At 43.1% G+C, this 24,414-nt stretch overlaps 1 protein-coding gene across 3 annotated transcripts in view; it reads left to right on the plus strand.

The window, feature by feature from the left end:
• The window catches only part of TBCK (TBC1 domain containing kinase), a 147,795-nt gene that overhangs the window by 115,953 nt on the left and 7,428 nt on the right, over positions 1–24,414 (plus strand). For 2 of the 3 annotated variants that reach the window (XM_037509583.2, XM_037509584.2), the window contains exons 25-26: positions 182–341; positions 23,251–24,073. In XM_037509583.2, coding sequence (XP_037365480.1) covers positions 182–341; positions 23,251–23,361 — 271 coding nt within the window. In that variant the 3' untranslated portion in view covers positions 23,362–24,073. Of the gene's footprint in view, positions 1–181; positions 342–23,250; positions 24,074–24,414 lie in introns of those variants that run through there. The other variant, XR_008551562.1, reaches the window with a different exon arrangement.

Consider the following 24,414-nt stretch of genomic DNA (forward strand, 5'->3'; position numbering starts at 1 on the left):
AGAAACTTCAAATTTCTCTGGTTTCCTTTAATAAGAGAGACAGACAGACAGACAGAAGTAGGTTTTTGAAAGATGAACCTATAATTTGGGACAACTGAGAAATTTTCATGTCAGTAAAGAATTATCTCGCGCACACACTCAAGTCTGCACAAGGATGTTTTCCTTAAACTTTCCTTCTCAGTTTTGTCCGGGGCCACATTTCAGGCAGCGTCAATATTCCATTCAGTGCAGCGTTCACGGCAGAAGGGGAGCTGGCGCAGGGCCCCTACGCTTCTCTGCTCCAGAGCTTCAGGGGCAAGGTCATTGTCATCGTGGGCCTCGTGGCAAAGCACATGGCAGAGGTGAGTACAGAGCACCCAGTTACCTGCCTGACACATGCATGTCTTTATTTCTCCAGGAGTTGGTCACAAGCCAAGTAAGTTTTAAATACCTTTCCTGATAAAGATTTTAAGTTTTCTTCCGAGTGTTCATCACCAGGGTAATAGTAAACCTAGAAAATCCAGGCGATAGCCTTAGTTATTTATCATTTTTGATGTTTTTTTAATTGATTCCTGAAGTTGCAAGGGGTAGCTTCAATTTGGCCTTGATTGGAGGCTGTGAACACTGGTCATGATGGAGTTTTTTAGATTTTGGGGGGCTTGTTTACTATGCACCCAAAGCTTTGTGTCCTGTCTTACTGGCAGATCCCCTGTGTTCCTTTGCTCACCTCCCACACCTTTGTTATTAGTCTTCTCAGACATTAACCACCTCTAGTCAGCCTGAGGGCTTGTTGCGACCTTGTCTGTGCAAAGATGCTGTATAAATGCAGGGTCTTTTCAGTCTACCTGCCTCAGGTGCTCTGTTCTGTTCCTACTAGCTGTTTTAATTTGGGCAGATTATTTAGCCTCTAAAATCAACAATTATTCATTTATTATATGGGTAAATATCAATAATACCTACCTCTTAGCATCACTGTGAGGATTTCAGTATATAAAGATTTCGGTGTATAAAGTTCAATGCAGAGCCTGATACTCGTAAGCACTCAATTAAATTCAGCTTTTTTATTCTAGTACTAGTATTTGATAGATGTGAATTTAGTAAACACTATTTGATGTGTGGCGATGCTTTAGATGCAGGACAGAGCAGGCAGCTCTCCTTCCTGCTCCTCCACAAGCAGAAACTGAGCAGTGCTGGGTTCGGGAGGTGAAAGCACCATCACTGTCTTCCTCCTGGCTGGGGGAGACCAGCTTCCTGTGGTTCTCCTTGAGTTTCACATTAGCTGGGTTTCTTCATGTTCAGCTTTTGTGATATGGAGGAAATCCTCCTCTTTTCCAGGTTCGAGTGTTTTTTCATGATTGGATATCAAATTTTGTCACATGCCTTATGTGTATCAATCGAGGTGCTTATATGTATTTCCCTGCTTTCCATGAGTGTGTTGTATATTATACTGATTGATTTTCATATGTTGAACTACTCTTGCATGCCTGGTGTAAATTATACTTAGCCATGGTATATAATATTTTTGATATGATACTGGATTTAGCTTGCTAGCATTTTGTGGAAGATTTTTGCATTGGTATATATCAGGTATGTGTGTTTGTAGGTTTCTTTTTTTATAGTGTCTATGGGTGGCTTAGATATAAGTGTAGGATTTGACATAAGTGTGCTTTCCTCTTCAATTGTTGCACAATTTTGAGGAGGATCAGTGTTAACTAGCCAGAAAAATTAGGCAAGAAAAAGAAAACTTATACAAATTAGAGTGAGAACTAGTTTCCCAGGAATGCCATTGAAAGTACCACCAACTGGGTTACTTGAAACAATAGAAGTTGTTGTTTCAGCGTGGAGACTGGACATGTCACATCCAGGTGGAGTTGTCCACCTCCCACCCCCACCCCGAGACTCTTGGAGGGAAACTTCCCTGCTCTTTTCCCAACTTCAGGATGTAGCCGGCAGTCTTTTCTATTCCTTTATTTGTGGCCGCATCGGCTTCCACCTCTGTCGTCACTGTATGTCCTCCCATGTGTGTCTATCTCTTTGTCTCTTCCCTTCTTGTAAGGATGCCACTCCCAGTAGGTTAAGGGACCACTCTACTCCACTGTGGCCTCATTATAGGTACCTACCTACCCTCTTTCCAAATAAGTTCCCTTTCTAAGGTTCTGTGTAGAAAGAAAGAAACTATTTCAATCTGCAGTTGGTGTTACCTTATCTCTAAATCATCCTAAGAATTCACACACACGCGCACACACACACACACACACACATAATAAATGAATTGGCAAAATTGTAGGATATGAAATCCACACACAAAATCCATTTTATACACTAACAGTGAAAATTCCAAACAGGAAATAAAGCAGTTCCAGTTACACTAACATCCAAAAGAATAAAATACTGAGGAAACAACTAAGGAGTGAGACTTGTACACTAAAAAGTATAAAACGTGGCTTATATGTTGACATGGAAAAACATTCTATGTTCATGATCAGAGGATTTAATAGTAACATGACAGTACTACCTAAAGTAGTGTGCAGATTCAGTGCAATCCCTGTCAAAATAGCAGTACCATTTTTTGCACAGAAAAACTCACCTAAACTTCCTATCAAATTTCAAGGGGCCCAGAATAGCTTAAACAATCCCCCAAAAAAATAGAATTTGAGAAGTTACCTTTTCAGATTTCAGAACTTAACTACCAAGCTACAGTAATCAAACAGCATAATATGGGCATAAGGATAGATACACAGACCTTTGGAATTAAATTGAGAGCTTAAAATAAACTCTCACATTGATGATCATTTGAATTTTGACAACAGCACCAAGACCATACAATGTGAACAAAGTAGTCTCTTTGGTACATGGTGCTAAAACAACAATATTGACATGCACAAGAATGAAATTCAGTCTTGCCTTACATTATCTACAAAAATTAACTCAAAGTAGGGCCTCCCCGGTGGCGCAGCGGTTGAGCACTGGGTTGCGAAGCTGCCCGCAACCTCTGCAGCGCAGATTCGATCCCCAGCTGCTCCCCAGCCACTGGAGGAGGGTCCCCCATGGCACGCAGACCTCTCCTGCCACCCGCTGCTCCCCTCAGCAGTGTACTTCGGTCCTTCTGCCTGCTCTGCTCCCCCTCTGGCTCTGGTGAATTCTCTCACCCTCCCGTGCTTCTGACTGTACCCAGTGCTTGTATAAATAAATAAATAAATCTTTAAAAAAAAATTAACTCAAAGTGGACCAAAGATCTAAAATAAGGAGCTAAAATTACAACATTTACATAAAAGAAAACAGGGACAAATCTCCATGTCCTTGGATCTGGCATCTCAACAGAGAGAGAATCAAATTTAAAAATGGACAAATGACTTCAATAGATATTTCTATATGCTAATAGATACTACCACTCTACACTCAAATGTTGGCAAGGATGTGGAGAAATTGGGACTCTGGTGCATTGCTAGGGGGAATATAAAATGATGTGGCTTCTGTAGAAGACCTTTAGAAGACATTCAAAAAGAAAACAGAATTACCATATGACCAGCAATTCTACTCCTTTCGTATGTACCCAAAAGAAATGAAACAAGACTTCAAACAGATAACTGGTACACAGGGTTGAAAGCAGCATTGTTCACTGCTAACAGGTAAAAACAACCCAAGAGTTCACTGATGGATGCTCGGGTGAACAAAACGCTCTCATTATACAATGGAATATCATACAGCCACAAAAAGGAATAAAGTTCGAATACATGCTGTGATGTGGGTGAACCCTGAAATAAACCAAACACAAGAGAATTGACATTCTGTGACTCTGCATATATAAAATTTCTAGAATAGGCAAATTCACAGAGACAGAAAGTATTCTGTGCTACCAGGTACTGGAGGAAGGATGAATGAGAATGTTTATTTCTGTTTGGGGGGGAAAAAAAGGAAATATCTGTTATGATGGTTGCACAGCATTGTGAATATGCTCAATGCCATTGAATTGTGCATTTTAAATTGTTAAAATGGCAGATTTTATGTCCTATATGCTTCACCTCAATGAAAAAACAAGTTCTAGGGCTTTATGTGTTCAGATATCCACTATCCCCAGTTCACAAGAGCCCTGCAATTTTTGGTGAAATGCTAGTGGAGAATCTTTCATAAGTGCTGTTCTGATCAGGTCTCATCCTTTTCCTATGTGAAAAAAAAAAAATGAACTAAAGAGCGCATAAGCCAAGTAATAGCTATTCTTCCAAGTTGAAGCCAGGGCACTGCAGCTGGCAGCTGGCAGAGTCCTGTTTTGAACAGATGAAGACAAGCACAGTTAAAAGCTGTGAGAAGAAAGCATAGGTGCCAATTCTAGTCAGGGCTGTTAGAAATTATCTTAGCAAATGTTATAATTTTTATGTCAAACCCATATTTGCGGACGTTTTGTTTGCAAAACAGTAGACAATGATTATAATTTTCTAGCTTTACATCCACTGATAAGATCTGGTAAAAGAGTCAGATGGAAAATCCAACAAATGAAGGTAATAAATGAAATAGAATATTACTCAATTTAAGAAAAAGGCTCTCAATATTGAATTTAACAAGTAGTAAAATATCATTGAACAACTCCACGAAAGTAAACGAACCACTTGTCTGGTTTGTGGCAGTATTGAAGCCACTTAGTTGACACACAAATAGCCAGAGTGTCTTTTGTATAATACAAGGTGAGGGAATTTCTCTACAACAACCTAGTTTATCAAATATATTCTCTAAAGTCACATAGAAGACAGACAGGTCTGAGAAATACTGCTCGTTAATATATCTCAATAACTATAATCAAAAGATATATGGCATTTTAATTATGTATTATTTCCTGCTATTACAATTGATTAGCAGTTTATTGCTATGAAATAGTTTCTTTACAATTACCACTTCATAAGCCTTTCGTTTTTGGCCTTGCCTGCCCAATAAACACATCAGGAAATCTTTAGAACCTGCCATTTCTTATCTAAAGAAAATATTGCTTTTCCAGAATGGTGAGGGGCTGGTGGGGGAGTGGGTTAAAGGGAGACTACAAAAATGTTAGTTTAATTAAGGCCCCTTCTAGAGGCTTCTGTGTACTTCTAGTAAATTTCACCTGTCAGTTAATCTTTAATTCTCTTTTACCTACGGGTTAAATAAAGCAGTGAACTATTATGTAACCAAGAACATCCAGATATTTGGTGAACAGCTATATGTCAGCCTCAGGGAAGTCAGGTAGTCTCACGATGGTGAAGTGGACACTGTGGGACGCATTCTCCCGCTCCAAGGTGGCTGTGTTTATTTCACAAGCCGAGCAAGCATATCTGTTTGCAGAGTTTATAGAAATAGGAAAACCTTTGTGTCAAAATAAGAGCAAAGTCAGTTGAAGCTTTCATAATATCACACTGGAAAAATGGCCAGATCGCACTCCCGTCTCATCGCAGAGATAGTCATCTTTTTAAGACTCATATGAGAAACTGTATCTTTGACTGTTAAACTAGAATTAGGTTTCCTGGGTATCTAAGGAAAACAAATAGGTGTATACAAATAGCACCATAAAAGATACCACTTATAAAACTGAAACATGCTGAATTAGTCTCAGAGATCGAGTGCATAAATCTGAGAATTAAGGCAGTAACTATTCAGAACAATAGGGGGCAGTGGAGATTGGCTACCATCCATTAAATGAACACTCCCAAATGGACATGGCTGATATTCTTGAGCAGATTGCTCAGATTTACAGGATATTTTGACTTTTAATACTAATCAAACATTGCCACAGGAGATAAGTATGGTTTGTTCTGAGGCCTGGAGCAACCATTATCTGCAATGTTCTACTCCAACCTGAGGTCAGTTTCATGTACCGCAGTTTGCCAAAACATGGTGGATCCACCTTTTTCCTAGAAGTAAATTATGTCTAGGAAGAATGATGACTTAATCCAATAGCATGCTTTAATGTGTGACTGGATTTTTTTTTTTTCTCCTTCTGAGAAATGAATGTAGTGGGATTCAACTCCAGAGCGCATGATGGGCCTCAGACTCAAAAAATGCCAACATGGACCACAGCAAAATGAAACTCAAGCTGGTGTTTCTCTGCTTTAGTGAGTCCTTAAGGAAAACTGTAAAGATTATATTGCTGTTAATCACAGAACCTTGTATGGCTTTAAAAATAATTCTCTTCCTAGATTGTATTCTGTGGTTATGTGGCCACTCAGGTTTCATCCCTACCTAGTGCATCACATTCAACACATTACTGAAGAAAGTAATTGAAGAATTCTTTGCATTTCAGCTTTTTCTTGAGAATGGTGGGAAATATTTGGAACCTAGTAGGAAAATAGTAGGCACCACTCATCCTTTTATTTTTGACATAAAACTTGTGCTTTTTTTCTTGTCATCAAAAGAAACATTCATCTCAAGCAATTCAATAGAAAAAAAATAAGCAACACAACTTAAAAATGGGCAGAGGATATGAATAAACACCTTTTTACAAAGACATCCAGATGGCAAACAGGTACATGAAAAGATGCTCAACATCACGAATCATCATGGAAATACAAATCAAAACCACAGTGAAATACTGCCCCGTACCTGCCAGAATGGCTGTTATCAAAGAGAAGAAGTAATAAGTGGATGAGGATGTGGAGAAAAGAGAATCCTTGTGCACTACTGGTAGGGAAGTAAATTAGGGCAGTCATTAGGAGAAATAGTATGGAGGTTCCTCAAGTAATTAAACTAGAACTTTCATGCGATCCAGCAATTTTGCATCTAGATATGTACCCAAAGAAAAAGTAAACACTAATTCAAAAAGATACTTGCACCCACATGTTCATTGCAGCATTATTTACAGTAGCCGAAATATGGAAAAAGCCTGTGTGTTCATTGATGAATGACTGGATACAGAAGGCAGGGTGTGTATATGCAAAGGGAATATTATTCAGCCATAAAAAAGAATCAATGCCATTTGTGACATGAATGGACCTTGAGGACATTATTCCAAGTGGAATAAATCAGACAGAGAAAGACAAATACCATATAATCTCACTTACATGTAGAATCTTAAAAACAACTGCAACAACAAACGTGAACTCATAGATAACAGAGAATACATTGGTGGCTGCAATAAGTGGAGATTGGAGGAGTAGGAAAGGTGGTCAAAAGTTACAAACTTCCAGTTATAAAATAAGCGTGAAAGGGATGTAATGGTAGTAATGTGTGGTGACTATGGTGCTATATTGAAAATTTGAAACTTACTGAAAGTAGATCTTAAAGTTAGCATAAGAAAAAATTGTAACTGTGAGGTAATGGCTGTTTACTAGACTTACATTAACTAAATCAGTCCACAATATAGACACATATCAAATCATTCTGTTGTACACCTGACATTAAAATAATGGTATATGTCAGCTCTGACCCAATTTTTCAGCTGTAGTCCAAATTAAGGTCAAAAGTCATAGGCACCACTTTCAAAGTAATTAGAACCTAATGTTGGGAAAAGGTATACACTCAAAATATATAAAGCAAAACAAAAGCAACACATGGCAAACATGGTATGAACAAGACATCAGAGCCATGGAGGCCTTAGGCAGAGAAGACACCATGAGGATTAGCTGCAGACTGTGTTACAGATAAAATGTAGACACAAAAGTTTCGACTCCAGACTGTTCAGTCAGCCATGAAAAAGGAGTGCATAAAGTTCCTCTTAATTCAGCTTTGTCTCTTTGTGCCTCAAATTTTCAAACTTATGGGATAAAATATAGGACTCCAATTTTGCCTCAAATGTTAACATGTAATATATATCAGAATTAGATCTTTCAAGAACTCAGATACTGGAATATTCAAATTCATAGTATAAGAATTATGTTTATGGGCCTTCGTGGTGGCACAAGGGATTAAGATGCAAGCTATGAAGATGTCTGCAGCCATTGCAGCACGAGTTCGATCCCAGGCCAGGGTGCTACCCACATGGCGCAGCAGACCTCTCCTGACTTGCCCGCTGCTCCCCTCAGCAGTGTATTTCAGTCAGTTTGTCTGTTCTGTTCCCCACTCTGTCTCTGGTGAATCCTCTCACCCTCCCACACACACACCTCTGGCCTGTACCCTGATTCTTGTATACATAAATAAATAAATCTTTTTTTTTAAATTTTTTTAAAAAAGAGTTACGTTTACTGTGTTTAAGGCAATAAAGGGCAAATATTTTATATTGGCAGGAAACTGAAAACTATAGGAAGTGTCATCACAGAATTAAAAAACAACTATATAGAAATTTTAGAAAAGAAAGTGACTAAAGTTTAGAATTTAATGACTGAGTTTGTGAGCGAATTACAAGCAGATAAAGAGAGGTTAGAGGGCCTCCCCAGTGGCGCATCGGGTGAGCTGTGAAGCTGTCTGCAGCCTCTGCAGCACGAGTTCTATCCTGGCCGGCCAGAGAGCAACCCACATGTCATGGCAGTACTCTCCTGTCTCGCCCGCTGTTCCCCTCAGCAGTGTCTTTGGTCCGTCTGCCTGTTCTGTTCCCTGCTCTGTCTCTGGTGAATTCTCTCACCCTCCTGTGCCTCTGACTGTACCCCGGTTCTTATATAAATAAATAAATCTTTAAAAAAAAGAGAGAAAGGTCAGAATATCCAGGGTGCAAAGGTATAAATATATGGAAAATCCCAAAGAAGAGTAAAAAGAGGAAGAGCAGAAAGAGGTAATCTGATTACCCCAAACATTATTAAGGGCATGAAGAAACTGGAGCAATCATTCACTCGTGCTGGATGTTAAAGTTGGCACAACCACTTTGGAAGACATTTTGGCAATCTTAGTAGAGAATGAAGATATTTATATGCAGGTTAATTTGGCCTGCTTTTGAATGTCAGATATTTGCCTAGTATGAAAATATCTATAGCTACATCCTGGTGATTTCTTTCCTTGTTTATGAGCACTGGAGATTATTGGATACCACAATACATAGCAAATAATATTTATAGCAGCATTGTTTGTCATAGTCCAAATTTGGAAATAATCTAAAAATTCAAAAGTCCAGCAACATAGAAAAGATAAATATGTTGTGGATGATGCAATGTAATACAAGAAAGAAGAAGAAGAAGAAAAAGAAAAAGAAAAACATTCATCTGAGAACAAGGCAGTTGTGATAAGCTGTGTGTGCGTACTCTTTTCTTTAAGATAAAACAAAAACATTTGAAAAGAGCTAAATGCATATATTTTGAACAACATTTAATTGAGAAATTTAGACAAGAGAGGATATTTCTCCCAACTCTGTGACTACAGTGTGAGTCACTGATGACCCTACTTATGGTATGCAAGGAATCAATTTAAAATATGGCCTCTATTTTCAATGGAAGATAATCAGACTTATAATAAGTAAAGCATGCCATTGCAGCTATTTTTAAAATAAGATAATAGTCCAGTTGTGTTCATTTACATTCCCCTGGAGGCCAAGGTTACTTGACCTTTGGATGTTAGACTGGAAATTAATTTGTCCTGTGGTAACATGAGGCTTCTCCCTCGCTTCCCACCCCATCACTTCTGGATCCCTTAGCTGAGCTAAATATAGCAAATTTTATGGCACTGTGATGACCCTTTGTCAGGCCCTTCTCTATTGAGCTCTTCTCCTTCCTCTCTTTGCTCAACATTCCTGGCCTCTGGTCTCGGGCATCTGATATTATCCTCCTCCAGTGGAGACCAGATGACGCCCAGAAGACTTCAGACCCATCTAGCATGTATGTTCTGTGTAGTGAAGCCCCTGAATCCAGATCGTATCTGCCTTCTTCTCGAGATTGCTGTGACACTCCTAAGCCTCTGTGTGCAGGATCTTTTCTCGCTTAGAACATATTTTAGGCCTCTGCTTTATAGTTGTACCTTGCATTGTGATAAGGAATGGGAAGTAAGTCTCCTTTATGAGTTCCAAGTATGCAAGGAATTCCTCCTTGGTCTTGTTAGACCTACAAGCTCTGCTGCGGTTAAACTCAGATTTATTCTTGACTTTTCCCCTGCCTTCTTGTCAGCAAATGTTTTGGTCTGTGGGTTTATGTCAGATTATAAGGAACCATGTTAGACATGAATGCTGCTGGGATACATAGGGCATCCTCTAAGGCTTACAAGTAACAGTGAACACTCTTAGGTAACTTCGCATGTGTTCAGGACGGAAGATACCTTACTGTCAAAGGCCTGCGAAATAAGGTCTGTCCTGTCCTGTAGAGTTCCTACAGTTGATGCTTTTCCAAAGCTGTGTGAAGTACAAAGCAACGGGCGCGGCACCACAGGGGCCTGAAGACACCCAGGGCAGACGCTGGGGTTTGCTTCAATGTTTGCCAGATGGCTTATGTGATGAAGTACAACCGCTTTTTGAAAAGAGGAGGAGCTCATATCCAACTTGCCGGAAAAAAACTGCCAAATCATCTAAATCTTGCAATCTCTGGCACTCTGTTCATGACCTTTTACAGGAGGAAAGTTGTCTTGTCTCAGGGAGTGTTGTTCTCCGAACCCACCCTGGCCTCCACAGCCCACCATTTAATTAATTGCTCCTTACCACAGGAATGTTTGTGGCCGAAGAAGAAACTAACCAACCATAGTTGCCCTCCCGCTCGACCTACAGGGGTTGGAACTTGGCAGTGATCCGTCACAGCCTGGCTGTGTTTTGAATCTGAATCTTCATTGTATACATTCTCCGCAGAGCTTAGTACCCTCTGGAATGTGATTGGCGGCTTGGACAGAGCATGGTATACTGTTCTCCACTGTCCAGTGTAAACAGAAGTTGATAAATGATCAATGCTGAGATCCTGGTCCCAAATATCACAGATGAAAGGAAAATGGTGTGCAAGACTCATTCAAACTCCTGATACATGAGGGATAAGAGGATGGCATTTTATCAGAGGAGGTTTCTCCTCTAATAGGAGTCATCTTTCACAAGTTTGTTGTTAGAATAAAAACTTGTCACACAGACTTTCATGGCATATATAGAAATCTTCTCTCCTGTTTTCTTGATAACAACTTAAAAAGAGTTGTCCACATCACCATTCCCAGGAGGACTTGTATCAGCTTTTATTAAACACCAGTCTGTAAATCTACAGGAAGATCCCAGTTGCCTTATGCAGAAACACTAGGTCATTATTGCTATCATAATTTTTTTTAATTAAATGCATTGACATAAAGGAAAACTTTTTGACCCTAGAGTCCAGCATGCATTTTAGGAGATCTGTGAAATTATCCGTTCGGTGTTGGACATGCACCATATTTTTTGAAAGAGTAGATCCATGGCTTTCATCTGCTTGCCAGACATATGTGTGACCCAGTGAACCATGAATCACTGGTATGAATTGCTGTTCCATAATGAGCAGCCACCATGGATGCTGGAAAGGCCTACCTTACATCCCATTTGGGGACAAGTCTGCTTTAAGTTGCAATCCGTACAGTTGTTGTAATGGTTCTTCTAATAAAGGATCGATTGGGGAAAGGAATGAGGAGGATAAGAGGAAAGTGGGAAAGTAGCTTATTATTTCTTCTATGATTCAAGCACTTGTACATATGCTCTGTGAGCTAGTCCTTCCAATAACACTCGAATGTGCATTTGAGTATATTATTAGCAAGTGAAAGAATTAAGGTCAAACAAACTTGAGTTACCCAAGACCCCACAGCTGACCAGCTGCAGAAGGTGATTCATGCCCTGGGCTAATGACAAAGTCCCTGCGCTTTCCTGCATACCACCCAGGCTGTGATTAAAGACCAGTTCTCTAACCTTCGTGACTAGTGGCAACAAATCATAGAAAGTTACCATTTGTCTTATCATCACACATTAGCTAGCTCTGAAACTCTCTCATCCCCACTGTCCTCACTCACATCTCCAGCATTTCATGGTCCTGCCTGTTCTGCCCCCGCACTGAGTGAGGCTTTTTAAATGTAAATCTGATCATTGCCAAAGTGTGTCTGTGATTCCCATTGTCTTCCAAATAAAATGCAGACGCTGACCATGGCTTGTAAGATCCTTCATGTTCTGGGCCCTATTTTGTTTTCCAAGCTCACCCCTCACTGCTGTTCCATCACCCTCTTAGGTCAAAGCCACAGTTAATCATGTGTAGTTCCTTATATGTGGTTTAGGTGTGCCTGTCTCTATGTGGAGCAGTCTTCCCACTTCTGTTCCCCTAGGTGCCCCACATTTGTCTTGAAAGCCTGTTTATATAGCATTTCTTCATGGAACTCTTTCTAACTCCTATACTCAGAGGCTAAGTGCTTTCCCAAGTAGTCACAGAAAATCTTTTACTTTCTGTGATACTGGTAGCAGGAACACTATTATCCCGAGAGTTTCTGTGTGCACTGCATGGCACCTGTGCTTCCTGCAGGGTCTCACAGGGCCGTGTGAGGGAACAACACTGGACAGAGAGAGCATGGGCCCATTTCATGCCCACTCACCCTCTTCCAAGTTCGCTCCTGCAGACACAGTTGCCCAGAAATGAAGGATGACTGCATAATGGTGTTGTACCCCCCTATTCACTCACCTGCTTCTCCAACTGAACCCCAAGCTCACTCAGGACAGCAGCTTTACCATGTTTGCTATTGAGTCCCAGCCCCTAGCAGGTGGAAAACACTCAATAATGATGTTCTGGTGGAATTACATTAATGTAAATTAACCTAAGTTAATGAATGAACACTTGAAAAACAATAGTTTTTCATACACCATACATTTGCAGTGATTGGTAAAAAAAAAAATTGAAAGAGAAAAGAATAAATGATATTAGCTACTGATTTAATTCAAGACAACAAACATGGAGTACCTGCATGATAGAAACTATTATGAGGAAATGGAAGTAAGAATGACAGTCCTTCACCCTCAAAAATCTTACAATCTAGTTAAGAAGAGAAGACATGTATGTAACTGATTAAAACTCAAAGAAGAATGCCTCATTTGCTGAGATTTATGATTGACGTTCTAGGAAATCAGTATGAAAGAGGAAAATTTCCTCTGGGTAAGTGGGGCTACTGAGAGCATCATGGAGGTAGTGCTAGACCTCAACCCAGAATTATGGGTGGAATTCCAATAAGGAAAAGCATCTGGAGGCGGGCCACAGTCGGGAGGGCACGTTCAGAGCGAAGGAGATGGCCCGGTGCTGGAAAGCTTCCTCTAAGAACATCTGGCTGCCAGTGAGGCTGAGAATTGGGTTATTGATGACCTTGAGTGCTGTGTTGAGCAGTTTACATTTTAGCAGTGGGAGCTATTAAAAGGTTTTTCAGAAGGAAAGCAACACTGTCAGCTTTATTTCTAGAAATACATTTGAATATCATGTTTACAGTGTCTTTCCTTAACCCATGATCCCAGCAAAAAAGAAACTAAAACTCCAAGAAACAGACCAATTCAAGAATTTCACTCTCCCTCTTTCCCCAGTCCATTTCAATGCCAGGTTCTCAATGCACCTTCCTGCTGACTTCCCCTCTCAAGCCAGCAGCGTCCTGCCGCCAGGTAGCTGGCAGAGCTCACAAGTGGGGGACAGACAACGGAGGGTCTGTCTGAGGCTGATAGTCAGGCCTGTGGCTGCCCAGCGGAGATGGGGAAAGGCCCGCACTGCTCCCAGCTGACTCAGTGTCTGATAACATCCTCTCGCCGGCTTCTCTGACCTTCCTTGAGACCCTAACGCACACTCTTCTCATTAATCTGTAAGTTATACGTGCATGCATTCTTCATAGAAAGAACAAGCAAGCGAACAGCAAGAATATCTTGTATTGTTCAAAGCAAAGAAACTTGAGACTCATTATCAAAATGATCCTTTTGGTAGGACCATTTAGGTAGGTTCCACCTATTTCCTTATTGACTGTAGACAGACCAGCCCTTGAACGGGATGATCCATAGAGATGCTTAAGGATGCCTGCGGAGAAGGAAGAATTCTCTGCACAGCAGGGGCTGAAGTCTCAGCATTTAATGAGGACCTTGTTACCATGTGGGCAGCAGAGAGCCAGGAAAATGGAACAGGATGAACTGAAAGCCCAAGAACCACTTAGGAACTAATCCAAGAGTAACTAGGGTCTAAATAGAGTAGTTGCAGAGCAATGGCAAACAAGGAACAGATCCAAGACAAATCTCAGAGAACTGACAGATTGGGTACAGAGCCAAAGGAGGCTTTTACAAAGTAGTCAAGGGTAACCTTGCAGTTTCCAGGTTGGGTCTTGGGATAGGTTGCTGATACCTTTAATAGGGAAAGGGAAGGGAAGAATGAAGTGGTATGGAGGGAATGCGATAAATTTTGGACAAATATCAAATATCCAGTCAAGCTTTTGGAGGTTCAAACAAAACTCAAGAGTTACAACTGGATGTGTTTATACAGAATCTTTCCATAAACTCTTAGTATTCTACAATATAGAAAAATGATGTAGGGCTTTCTTTCTTCTCAATTAAATTTAAAAGGTCATAAATGCATTATTCCAGAAAGGAAGACAAATTCCAGGTAGAAGCCTCAAAAAGAGATTATCAAAGGACCAGTAAAAGATATAACTTGTCTTTGTTTCAAGAAATTATAAAAAATCCATCCTCTCCATTATAAAGTAGCTAATGAATAAGAAAATTGTGCTTTAGTGCAAAATGGAGGAGATAAGAAAGTAAATGAGATAGAAGAAAAATGAAAGAAGAAGAAAAGGAAAACATTTTGACAGGAGAATCTGTTCTTAGGATTTCAACACGGCAAACAATGGAGAAGTTGCTTTGCCTTCCATGTGCCCAAATATTCTGTGCCTGCCTTTATTTTTTTTTTTAAGATTTATTTATTTATGCATACAAGAGCTGGGGTACGACCAAAGATGTGGGGATTGAGAGGATTCACCAGAGACAGTGGGGAACAGAACAGACAGATTGACTGAAGTACACTGCTGAGGGGAGCGGCGGGCAAGTCAGGAGAGGTCTGCTGCACCATGTGGGTTGCTCCCTGGCCGGCCAGTGATTGAACTCATGCTGCAGAGGCTGCTGATTGCTTTATAGTGCAGTGCTTAACCCCTTGTGCCACTAGGGAGGTATGATTGTGTTAGAAGAATTACATGTAATGAGTAGAGCAGAAGAGACAAATTTAGAATGTGAAAATATTAACTTACCTTTTTTTCACATGCCTCTTGAGTGGCCCAAATCCCTCTGAAAATTGCCAAACTCCGTGAGAGAAAAGGGCCTAAGATAGGCAGGGAGCCCAGCAGAAAGCCAAGTCTCTTGCTGCATCCACCTCACTGTCTTTCATCTACTCCTGTTCCTTGGTGGTGGAAATGACCTGAGGACATTGTCTCTCACCTCACTGCTCTCTGGACATTTGCATTAAAATTGTTGCCTAAGAGTTTGTCACTTCTGCACTTACGAACTTCATCAGTGCTTTTTGTATAAATGTGGGATTTTGTTTGTAGAAATGACTTTTAGAAGACATGTTTTAAATTGATCTTACTTCTCACTTCATACAAGAGTTTCCTGAAGACCCTGGCAGTAAAGGATAAAAGAAATACTGACTCTTACTCAGTAGTTTCCTATTTGATAGACAGCTTCCTCGCTACTTGCCCTAACACCCTTCCTGCCTCCTCCACTGGCAATGAGACCACTTGCCCAGTGCCTCACGGGCAGATGCTCAAAAATCATTTGTTGAATGAATGAAGCAATTATTCAGCAAATAGTAGGGCAAATGCCACATACCAGGCATTCCTCTGAGCACTGGAGAAACCATAAGTAAAACAAAAGCCCCACCTTCATGGAGCTTACAGTACACTGGGAGAGACAGACAGTCGATAGCACAAAATACCAAAGGTTATCAATGATGAAATGAAAAATAAGAATCTTACCATCTTCCTAGGGTGATCAGGCGAGCCGTATTCTGAGTGAGATGGAAAGCCACTGCAACGCAGGGAAATGAGGGTTGTATATGCTCTGACTTGGATTTTTAAAGTCCCATTCTGGTTGCTTTGTAGAAAAAGACTACAGGGTCCAGGAGAGAGGTTGTCAGACAAGAAGTTATTGCCACGATCTAAGTGGTGATGGGGATTTGGACTTGGAGATGCAATGGGAGGGGCTGAGGATGGGGTGGGGGCGGGGCTTGCAGATTTGCAGCTCATGCAGGACCCCCTAGACGGTGATGAAGGCTTTAGTTTTATTCTGAATAAAATGAGAGATCATTAAAGCACTTCGAAAAGAGGTCTGACTTGCATTGTGAAAGGAGCCTCTCTTGACTATCCAGTTGAGATAAAGCTGGAGTGATGTAGGTAAGAAGTACTGGGTTAGTTTGTAGTGAGGACGTGGTGAGAAATGATGAGATTGTGAGCACATTTGGAAAGTTAGAGACATCGTAATTCCTGAGTAGAGGAAATGAGGACACACATACATATCCGAGTTTGTCGCTTAAGCAACTGGAAGAGCAGGGCTGCAGGTTTTTGAAATGAAGACTGCAGGCAGGTACAGATAGGAATCAAGTGTTCCCCTTTGAAACTGTTAAGTTGGAGAACATCTGTAGGCATCCAAGTGAAACTACTAAGGATGCATATTGATGAGTTCAAAGTTCAAGGAAAAGATTAAAGATAGAAATTTAAAATCATCAGTGGCGAGATGGGACTAGAAGAAATCATGGAGGGATGAAGAGAAGCAGTCAGAACACTGGGCCATAGGCAGAGGTCAAGTTGATGAGGAGGCCTGCGGGGGAGGCTAGAAAGATGGAAAGACCTCACTGGTGAGGTGGGAGAAGCAGGGTGGTTAGCATAGCCAAGGCTGAGAGGAGAGTTCTGGAAATAGGAGCAAACGATCAAATGTGTCGGATGATGCTGATGGGTCAAGTCAGATTCAGATTGAGTCTTGAAGATGGGATTTGGCAGTGTGACCAAGTGGAGATGGTTGCTGACTTTCATAAGGGTGTTTTGGGGGAGGAATGGCGCCAAAAGTCTGGTAAGAGAGAATTTCAGAGAGAATCAGCTTCCTGCAAAGAAATGAAAAGAGAGGGCCTCCCTGGTGGCGCAGCGGTTGAGCGCTGGCGTATGAAGCTGACAACAGCCTCCACAATGCCGGTTCCATCCCCAGCCGCCAGCGAGGATCCCACATGGCACACAGACCTCTCCTGCCATGCCCGCTGCTCCCCTCAGTAGTGTCCTCTGTCTGCCTGTTCTGTTCCCCACTCTGGCTCTGGCTCTGGCGATTCTCTCACCCTCCCGCACTTCTGACTGTACCCAGTGCTTGTATAAATAAATAAATCTTTAAAAAAAAAAAAAGAAATGAAAAGAGAGAACAACCTATAGATCAAAAGACATCCATTCACTGTGTGGACCTTGCTTGACTCTGAATGAAAATAAACAGATTGTGGGTATAGGTAAGTGGATGATGGGGACGAGGGTGGCATTTGTGAAGTAGCTGTTGAGTGAGTCCTTTCCTATCATGATCATTTGATCATATTAACGGATGATTGTTAATTTGATCTCGATGTGATAACAGAAGTGTGGTTGTATTTTTTAGTGTATTTCAAAGACATATGTATGTACTAATTGATATGTCAGCATGGTACAAGGGAGCGGAGAGTATGTGGGAGGAGTAAATGAAGTGCACAGCCATGAGTTATAACTGCTGGAGTCAGGTGTTGGGAACCTATGGCTCTTATATCGCTTTTGTCTATTTTTATATATTTTGACACATATCTTTTTTTTAGATTTATTTTTATTTATTTATGCATACAAGAACTAGGGTACAGGCCAGAGGTGTGAGAGGTGAGAGGATTCACCTGAAACAGCGGGGGACAGAACAGGCAGATCCACTGAAATACACTGCTGAGGGGGGCAGCGGGTGAGTCAGGAGAGGTCTGCTGCGCCATGTGGGTAGCTTCCTGGCCAGGGATCGAATTCAGGCCATGGTGGTGATAGCACTGAGCCTAACCCCTGAGCAACCAGGGAGGTCCCTTTGACACATTTCTTAATAAAAAGGTAGAAAGAGAATGGGAAGAGATGAAATAAAGACAGAAACTATAAGCAAAAGAAAATGAAAACAAAAAAAACCCACACTGAGTTAGCACATTGTGATTATTTCTACACCCCCCTATATAACACAAGCCATAAAAATGCTTTTTACAATAAAACCTTTACACTATCAAATTGCCTAATCCCAAAGATCAGTTCCAAAAGGAAGAGTAGACTAGTGCACATCACACATCAGATTCCGGATGTCCCGGACACCACTAGAGTAATCATCCTTAAAATAAGCATGGATCAGAAGCCTGGGCATGAAATGGCTGGTTGTTGGTCAGCTCTCACACTCTCTTCTCATTGCATAACCCTTCTCATTTCCAGCGCAGGACATGCTAGCCTAATCCCTGGAATTACCTGTTCCGCTCCTTCCTTGTCACCTGTCACCGGTGCCTGTGGTGTGTGGGAAACGCTCACTGACCTTGTGTTCACCTTGTGGGCATTGCCCTGTTGCTACTCTCCTGGGAATGGAATAAGAAACGAAGGCAGCCCTGCCTGATTGTTGTTAGATGTTATTACTGTGACAACCCCACCTTTCGTCGTCCTCTTTTTTTCCCAGCGCTGCAGCATAATTGACACATAGGAGCTGTGTTTACTAGAGGAGTACAACTTGACGTCTTGATATATGGGCACATTGTGAAAAGATCACAGCAGTCAAGTCAGTTAACATATCCCCCACCTCCCATAGTTACCATTTCCTTTCTTAGCAAATTTCAAGTACACAACACAGTATTGTCACATTTGCTGGACATTGTAGCTTAGTCACCACAGATCTGCAGAACTTATTCAGCTCACATAGCTGAAACTGCGCATTTTGAGTAATATCTCCTAATTTCCTCCATGCCACCCCTCGCCAGGGCAACCACCATCCTGCTCTCTGCTTCTGAGAACTTGACTTTTTTTTTTAAGATTTTACTTATTTTTGAGTAGAAGAACTGGGGTGCAGGCCAGAGGTGCAAGGGTGAGGGGATTTCCAGAGACAGAGTGGGGAGCAGAACAGGTGGATCTACTGAAATACGCTGCTGAGGGGAGTAGCGGGCGAGATAGGAGAGGTCTGCTGTGCCATGTGGGTTAGCTGGCCATGTGGATCCCTGGCCAGGAATCGAACTCGGGTGGTCTCGGTGATGTTGTATCTGTTGTATCACAGTAGTTGTATCTGTGTGTGTGGCTTGTTTCACTTAACGTAATATTCTCCAGGTTCACCCATATTGCTACAAACAGCAGGATTTCCTTTTGTAGCCTGACTAATATTCCATTGTGTGTTTATATGGCTGTGTTTTTGTGTATCACATTTTCTTTATTCTCTACCACTGGTCACTTAGGTTGTATCCCAAGCACTGCAGTGCACAGGGGAGTGCAGTGATCTCATTAAGATCCAGATTTCATTTCCTTTGGATACATACCCAGAAGTGGGCTTACTGGGTCATATGGTAGTCCCAGTTTTAATTTTTTGAGGGACCTCAGAGTTGTTTTTCATAACAACCACACCAGTACATATTCCCACCAGCCATGTACATGTCACTTACATAGTTTTTTAAGAAAGGTAAACCCATGTAGTATCCTTTTTAAAAATTGTGTTAGTCGTAAATCAGTGTATTAATTATAAAAGATCCAAATACAGAAAGCTAGCAGGAAACAGAACACTTATCTCAGGTATGAGAGAAACATGGTAAGGATTAAAACAGAACAAACAAAAAAAGATGTTTCAAAAATACCCCTGACTAGCAGGGAGGGAAAAGACCAGCAGAGTGTCAGGCACCTCCTCCTCCCTTCTTTCCTGTAATCCTGTCCCAGCTCTTATGATCACTGACAGGGACAGTTTAAATGACCAGGGCCTTTATTAAGGACCCCAAAAGTCTCTTAAATAATCAGAATAATTACAGTCAGTGCAGGGCCTCCCTGGGCTCTCAAGGGGGAAACACCCCGTATCTATTTCTCATCTCAGATACGCTTCTCTGAGTTGTCCAGCCAGACTCTTGGAAACAGGGACATGGCTTGCGGGAAGGATCAGCCCCGGCCACCCACACAGTGCTGGAAATATGAAACGCCACCATATCTTGGCATCCAGAGGGTCGAGAGGACCTGGAAGACTGATAGAGCATCAGCTTCACAGCCATAAAAACAGAAAATAAAATTAGTATAGCTGCTCATTGTAAGCTAATTCCTTCATTCACCTCCACGCCAACCCGATGCTGACTTTTCCTTACCACAAGTCAGCACTATGAGGAGGAAAGGAAGGGATAGAGAAGGTGGAAGAAAGAAGACCTAGGTTTGAGCTTTGCCAGGGTGTTGGTCCGCTTATGCCAGTTGTTCAGTTGCTATCATGAACTTCAGCCTCACAAGACCCAAATTTCACATCCCCAAACACTTGTCCTGCCCTGTGCTGCTCCCCAAATCTCCTGAGTTATAAGCCCAGTCTCCTCAGCATCCTGCTGCTCATGGTTCCGTCAGGACCTGTGTTCTGTGAGAGCCAGGGGAACCACGGGATCCAGTGTGTCTGTCAAATCTCATCGGGTTTGCGTCTCTTGGCCTTGTCCCCTGTGCTGTGGAGCAGGTCCAAACCCCTTTCCTCCACTCATGGCTCCACTACGGCAGAACTTGACTTCCTCTGGACAGGCATGCCAGCCTTCAAGGCCAAGGTGAGCTGCAAGATAATGAGAGTAAACAAGTGGGGAGGCCCCGCCAGCACCTGCGGCTCTCAGACGGTGCTGTTCTGAGGTGTGCCTGCTCCGCCCGTGACAGGAACACCGCCCTGGCGCTGCCTGCCGGAGGAACGGCAGACACGCAGCAGCTCTGCCCTGGTGTGTAGGAGCACGACACGCAGCAGACGCGCTGCCCTGCGGCTACAGCCCGATCCCGCGCCAGCAAATCCCAGCTCCTGCACGTGGAACACCGCCCGCTGGGCAGTCCCTCCACGAGGCACCTGATGTCAGCCCCACAAACACTGGGCAGCCTCTTTTAACGCTGTGACTAGCTCTCCTATGAAAACCGAGGTGTGGGTCCCACACACCTCTGCCTGCACATGAATCCCATTTGCTCACCAAGTGATTCCCAGTGCTGGCTGCATGTTCCTTTCCCTGGGGCTTTAAAAAAAGGCTGATGCTGGAGTTCGTCCCCACAAACTCCATTGTCAGTGCTCGCCAGCAGACCTGGGCATCCCTTTTGTTGGAAGCAGCGGATGATGCTGACGCAGTGTAGCTACTGCTGCGGGACCAGGCCTCAGTAGTCAGTCTGCGCCCTGTGCTTACTGACATGGCCAGGGCCGCCAGGTGCAGAGGGAGGGGTACTGAGACCCCGACGCCCCTGCCTGGCACTGGGCAGGGGCTATACAGAATTTGTGACCACGGACAGACAGACAGATGGTGAAAGGAGCGATTTCTGTGGCAAGCGTGGAAGGATGCAGTCTTGGCCTCCATGACGCCAGCAATTAACATGGATAATCGGAACCAGAGCTAGGAGCAGCACTCACCATCTTTACCTGAAAACTCAGGTAAAGATGACACGCAGCTTGGTTTCTCTTTGAGGCGTCTAAGCATTGGCCTCATTCTCCATTTCTACTCTTCCCCCTCCCCGCCACTGCCCGACCTAGACCTCCCAGAGAGCAGCGCCCTGCTTCCTTGTCTGCCTTTGCCAGCGCAGCAAAGCGCCTGGTGGCTATGCCCTGCTCTCAGCAGCAGCGGGAAGCCTTCCCAGCTCTGTAGCAGTCTCGGGGAGATTAGTTGCGCATACAGTGAGTCCTCCCTTACTCATTTGCTGGCTCCGGCAGTGTTTTGAAAGAAGCGAATGCTAAGACTGCTTATCCACAGGCTTTTGAGTAATGGTGTGTTTATCTCAGAATCCCGGCCTAAGTGGTAATTGTATCACTCCCTGCGGGGGAAGGAAGCCAAGATGCTTGGGGTGGGTGCTGCCTGCCCACCACACAGCGGATGCGCCTGGTGCCGCTGTTCTAAAGCCGGGGGTGTCAGACACACAGCGTGGGGAGAGCTGAGTGAAGACCTGCCCCCACCAGCAAACACTAGAGCGTAATTCCTCCTCAGCGTGAAGGCCTGGTGCTCTGCAGAGCTCAGAGCTGACAGGTGGCTGCTATGTGAGGGTCTGGCCGTGCGCTGCAGGAGGCCAAAAGGAGAGGGGTACTCTGCGACATGGAGAACCCCGTGTGTCACGTGACTGCTTCTCACTGTCAAGGTTTGGTTCCACCCAGCAGGCCTGTCCCGAGTCCTGATGTGTCCTGGGACCAGTGATAGAGAAACAGCAGGCTCCGCAGCCTGAGGGAACCAACAGTCTGTAGACGCAGGCTCTTAACAGGCACTTTAAACACATAGGAGCAACAGAGAGTCAGTCTCACAAGGAGTTTTGGGGGTAGAAAAGAAGGGCCCCTTGTGGAGACTTGGCTTCTAGAGAAAGAGGTGAGCAGGAAGGCAGAGGGTGCACAGAAGCTTGGGGGTGGTTTGAAGAAGATCTAAGGGGGCCAGGAGCCTGTTCCCACCCAGAGAGAGGTAGCCCCCCTCTCACTGACAGGCAGCGAGGACTCTGTATCATAAATGCAGGGTCCCCCCTGTCTGAACGTGGAATCCTATCGGTCAGATTTGGTAGGTTATCTTTTAGGTCTGGGAGTGCTGTCTCTGTTAATTTAGATGGAAATTTTTTTTTTTAATGTTACCAGACCCAAAAAATAGCCTATCAGATCATACCAAGTAGGAATGTTCTGCTTTTGGCAAGCAGGGAGGCCTATACAAGGAAAGCAGAAAGATCCCCAGTGACCCCAAACAGGTGGAGGCGGGCCAAGTGGGGGGAGATAAGTGTAGGTCTTGGTAACTTTTAAGCGTCCATGTGCTGGGCCTCTAAAGGGCTTCCTGGATCCATCCTTCAAAATTCACTAAAGGGCATGGTCTCGTACGGGTCATTGCAGTTGCTCCAAAAACATGTTGCGACAGTTTATGGTTCCTCTCTGGCACACTACATGGAGCCAGACTAACAGTATCCAAAAGTGTGCGCTGTGGATGTGAGGCGCCCTGCCGCCGCTGGAGGGATACTTGAAAAGTGGGAATGTTGATGACCTTGGAGAGGGTGGGCTTCTCCCGAGCACCCCTGGTGCTGTTGGGGCTGGCTGCTGTGCACACTGATTGCATGTCTGTGGCCTGTTCAGACAAGTGCAAAAGACAACTAAGAAGGCACACTCCATGGCATAAAGAAGTTGTTTGTTGGCGTTTGAGTGATTTAAGTTATATTAAATGATTCATTGATATAACGGTGACAGCAAGAATTATATAAAAGCATGAGAAAAAAAGTGAGAATACAGAAGTATAATTTTGTTCTTTCTCATCTATAAATTTGGCCTTGTTTTTCTTTCAGTTTGCTGCTCACCTTGTGAAGATGAAATACCCCAGGGTCTGTATTCTTGATGGTGGCATTAACAAGCTCAAGCCAACAGGCCTGCTCACCGTGCCCTCTCCTCAGATATGAAGAACAAGAGAGTGACAGACACACGGGGGTACCCCATGGCACAGCCCGCCATGGCCTCGCCCCGTTGACAGAACCAGGCACCCAAATTGTTGCATTTCTCTCAACTTTGTCATGAGACACATGTTTAATCCCATGATCCTAATGTTCAGCTATTCAGGCAGCAAACTTGACTGTACATGTACTGCTGAAAGAATTTTCTTAATGGTGAAATCTGATCATGAATTCTCACCACATGGCGACACAACGCTAAAGGAATTCAGCTGACAAGGCAGATTTTGTGTTATCAAGAGATCTCAGTTGCATTGAAAAAGCTGCCTCCCAGGGCACTGAACAGGCAGTCCTGACAAAGGTACTATTTAGAACATAAAATATGGGCCGAAAACCTTCTTTCCATGATAATGAAAGTGAAAAGCTATTCTCAGTACATTCCTATTAAGTAAATGTTAAGTTTAGTAACTCATTTTTGGTCCAGATAAGTTGTCTACCTCCCCAGTACCGCATGTGTGTGCGTGCATGCGTGCGTGTATCTAAGAAGAGGAAAAATTAACCTATTCTGTCCCTTTGAAGAAAACAATAATCATTTATTTCCAGAAAAGAAAAGCCAGAAGCTATTGATGTTGACATATTTATTCATCTCCTGTGGTAAGAAACCCAAAATAAGAGTGACTTTATTTTATTTATTTTTTTTTTTAGAGGCATGGTTTTTTTTTTTTTTTTTATTTGTTTGTTTGTTTTTTGTTTATACATGCACTGGGTACAGTCAGAAGCGCAGGAGGGTGAGAGAATTCACCAGAGCCAGAGCGGGGAGCAGAGCAGGCAGAAGGACCGAAGTACACTGCTGAGGGGAGCAGCGGGCGGCAGGAGAGGTCTGCGCGCCATGTGGGACCCTCCTCCGGTGGCCGGGGAGCAGCCAGGGATCGAACCGGTGCCGCAGAGGCCGCGGGCAGCTTCGCAACCCAGCGCTCAACCGCTGTGCCACCGGGGAGGCCCATAAGAGTGACTTTAAAAGCTAGATTGTACACCTCTCACCCACGCGTGTGTGCGGAGTCAGCC

The sequence above is a fragment of the Talpa occidentalis genome, unplaced genomic scaffold (assembly GCF_014898055.3).
Source record: "Talpa occidentalis isolate TD23 unplaced genomic scaffold, MPIMG_talOcc4v2.1 talOcc4.13, whole genome shotgun sequence".
In the NCBI taxonomy this organism is placed as follows: domain Eukaryota; kingdom Metazoa; phylum Chordata; class Mammalia; order Eulipotyphla; family Talpidae; genus Talpa; species Talpa occidentalis.